The sequence below is a fragment of the Myxine glutinosa genome, chromosome 1 (assembly GCF_964187855.1).
Source record: "Myxine glutinosa chromosome 1, kmMyxGlut1.1, whole genome shotgun sequence".
Taxonomy (NCBI): Eukaryota; Metazoa; Chordata; class Myxini; order Myxiniformes; family Myxinidae; genus Myxine; species Myxine glutinosa.
Genome location: NC_136261.1, coordinates 168,723,296 through 168,726,742, shown reverse-complemented (window position 1 = coordinate 168,726,742; position 3,447 = coordinate 168,723,296). Strand labels below are relative to the sequence as shown.

The following is a 3,447-nucleotide window of genomic DNA, read 5'->3' as shown; positions in this document are numbered from 1 at the left end:
AACATTAGTGCCCGACCTCACTAATGCACTTGTGGCTGAATGGAAGCAAATCCCCGCAGCAATGTTCCAACATCTATTGGAAAGCATTCCCAGAAGAGTGGAGGCTGTTATAGCAGCAAAGGGGGAGCAACTCAATATCAATGGCCATGATTTTGGAATGCGATGTTCGATGTTCGGGCGTCCACATACTTTCGGTCATGTCGTGCATGTTAATTTTTTTAGACACACTATTTAAACGATTACGTGATCTCAGGTTCAGGCATGAGCTGGTGCTGCATTGCAAAGCATATTCTTTGCATGCTTCTAGTTCTACCATGGTCAGAAGGGTGTTTATTGAACATTGGTATACTGAGCCAGAGCATTAAATACTCTTACTCTGTAATGCACAGTAATTTTATGAATAGAAGTAGGATTCTCTAATCGAATTGAATAAATAAGTATTTGAATGAAGTACATGCACACAAACAGGTGTTCATGTACCCATATGGCCAGGTATTTAGCATGACTTGGCAGGGGAGTCGGGTTCGAACCCCCGACCTCGCAGACTTAGACTTCAGAGCAGATACTGTCTGGTATTACACCACCTAGTCGGGTAATTTCGAATGAAATAAGTGAATGTAATTTTAATTAAGAGGCATCAATAAAAATTAGTTCCATTCTCGAAACCATTGCATGCAGACTTTCCTGAAATAATTTCTTTCACAGTAGAGATCAAATCTTTTCACTCATTCAGTATTCATTCGTTTACGTGGCCGAAACCATCTTGGAGTGCACCATGAAGGAGGGGGGGCACTGATTCTTGGCGGGGAGATATAAATTGAGGCGAAGCAAAGGAAGTAATAAATGAGATCCTTATACTTGACACACGTGATTCTCTATTATTGATAAACATCACCTTAATACTGTATAAGAACAAAATCGGGTGCACTTTGCTTGGAATGAATGCCATTAACTATTGTTGAAGCATTACTGACGTAAATATGTATTTTTTTAAATTTCTAACATGTATTTGTTTTAGTAATAATTTTAAAAGAGAATAGTTTCAACAGCTCGGTTTCACAGGGGATTAAAACAAACCGTTTATGTTTATTACCCAAAATCATCCTTCATGTGTACACTACCCCCCCCAACAATGTGCAGTCATGGTACGGTCCGGAATCTTTTTTTTTATTTTTTATTTTCCTGTCAAACCGACGCGAACGCATTTCTGGTATTTTCAGATGTTCCGATACTTTTGCCATTGTCTATCGTGCTTGATGACAATTGTCCACTTATATATTACTGTCCATTCGCGTATTTCGACGAATGCTTTCCGACTTCCCGGCGTAAACAAAACAAATAATCCCGCGGATGGATACATTGCTAGATGCTATATAAACACGAGCGGAGCGGTATTACAGCACTTTCTGTTCTGCTGTGCTGTGGAATGTTATGAGCAGTGGGAGGTGGAGCTATGTAGCGGGGGGTAAAAAAAACCAAAACAAAAACAACAACAAAAAAAAAAGTCCTGCAATGTTGAGATCGAAATGTGAGGTACAGTGCAAGATTTAAATTCGTGACGATGAGTGAAAAAGGTGCTGTGATGACGCCAAAGCGGACCGGAGTCGCCCAAGACAGGCGGATGAGCTGTGAGGGAATCAGGAGATCCAACCAAAGCTGGAAAGGACACGACGATCGCCACTTACGGAAGGGATTGCGAGCGGATTTTGCGAGCAGGATGGAAGTCGACGAGAACAAGAAGCAACCCGAGTCCAGGAGGGGTTTCCCACGCGGTCTTGTGAGGGACTTGTCGATGGCGTGCGAGGGTCGCAACAAGAGACGTCCGGGTCGCGCCGCCAGGCAGAATCGACCCCGGCGCTGGAAGCCGTACAACAAACTGTCGTGGGACGAGAAGCGAGCGCTCGAGGAGCGCGACGGCGTCCGCGCTGCCCGACTTCGCGCCGAGCTGCTGGCCCGGGGTCGCCCCGTGGCCCCGTACAACACGACGCAGTTCCTGATGGCCGAGCACGACGGCGGAGAGCCCGACCTGAAGCCTCCGCCGAGACTGCCCCACGCGATAGGAGACGGCGAGCAGGATTACTGCTGGGAGTCGGACTGCTCCGGTAAGGAAGACGAGGACGAGGACGAGATCCTCCTGAGTCGCGACGAGGACGGAAGCGACGGCGAAGACTTCCTGCGTCGAGACTTCGCCGAGACGTATGCGCGTTACCACGCCGAGAGTCTGCACGCCATGAACAAGCAGGACCTTTTGCGAGAATACCTCGAGCTGGAAAAGTGTCTGCTCCGTCTGCAGGAGGAGAACCAGCTCCTGCGCAAGACCTTGGACGAGTCCGGGGACGTCGCGACTACGGCGGCGATGACGTTGCGACCGACGACGACTTCCGGCGGAGTGTCGTCCTCCGCGGTCGGCGCGCTCTCCGCGCTCGAGCTCGAGCTCGAGACGCTGCGCGCCGAGAACGCGCGTCTGTGTCTCCACAACGAGGTGCTCAAGGGTCCGGGGGACGGACACTCGGGTCAAACTCGCTCTTGATGTTCTTGTATATATATTTTTTATCATTTAAATGACTATTTCTCCTGTGCAAAAGTTTAATTTCTGTTTTTCCCTTTCTCGTTGATGTGCATTTGTTTCTCTTCCCGTTTCACCATTCATTTTGTATCGTGTTGGTGAATTGTCCCGTGTACATCGCATGCGACCGTTTCGATGCCAATCCGGATGAACTTCGGCAGCTGTGTACAAAGTTACCCTGTGTGTTCGTGCCGCCCGAGGTGCTGGGATGGTCCTGCGGTTTACATTACATGCAGTAATAAAATACTTCGTGCCGGAAAATTGGGTTTAGAAGCAAGAAAAGAAAAATCTGCTTTTTTATATATATATATATATATTTTTAAAGGTTTTAGTTTTCCTGTTGCCATGTTCGACATTGGGATTCATCCGATGGGTTTGTGAGTGCGCAAAGCCGTTGCTCTGTGATTTCATGGATTCCATGGTTGCAACGAAGTTGGGGTTCTCCCTTTCTCAAAGGTTTTTTTTTCTTTCTGCCAAAACCAGTCCTTTGCCCCCCCGACTTTCGGCGATTACAGGCTCATGTCGTTGGAAAATCTCATCCGATGGTGTGGTGTTGTGGAGGCAGGGGGTGCTGCATCAGTGAGTATACCATCGCCCGTCCGATGGGACGTTAAACCGGCGTCGTTTCTCAATCACAGTCGACGGATGTTCAAGGTCATGGGGCACCTCTCGAAAAGGGTAGGCCATTGTGTGATGGCATCATGACTAAATTGCAGCTTCAAGTTCAACCAGTTGTGTGTAGTAGCCTTTTGAAGCATTTTCAGAATGACCTGCTGGGATATAGGGTTTTACGCTGGGGTTAGTAAAAGTTTATATCAACACCAGTCAGTGTTCGTGCTGGGAAGCGCGATGCTGGAGGGTGCGGGTGGTCCTTCGGCGAG

General features: G+C 47.8%; 1 protein-coding gene across 1 annotated transcript; it reads left to right on the top strand.

Annotated features, from left to right (window-relative positions):
• Positions 1-1,187: 1,187 nt before the first annotated feature.
• LOC137430952 (protein HEXIM1) lies at positions 1,188-2,827 on the top strand. Its single transcript, XM_068121745.2, has one exon. The coding sequence runs from the start codon at positions 1,562-1,564 to the stop codon at positions 2,528-2,530; it is 969 nt and encodes a 322-aa protein (XP_067977846.1). The 5' UTR covers positions 1,188-1,561; the 3' UTR covers positions 2,531-2,827.
• Positions 2,828-3,447: the final 620 nt, after the last annotated feature.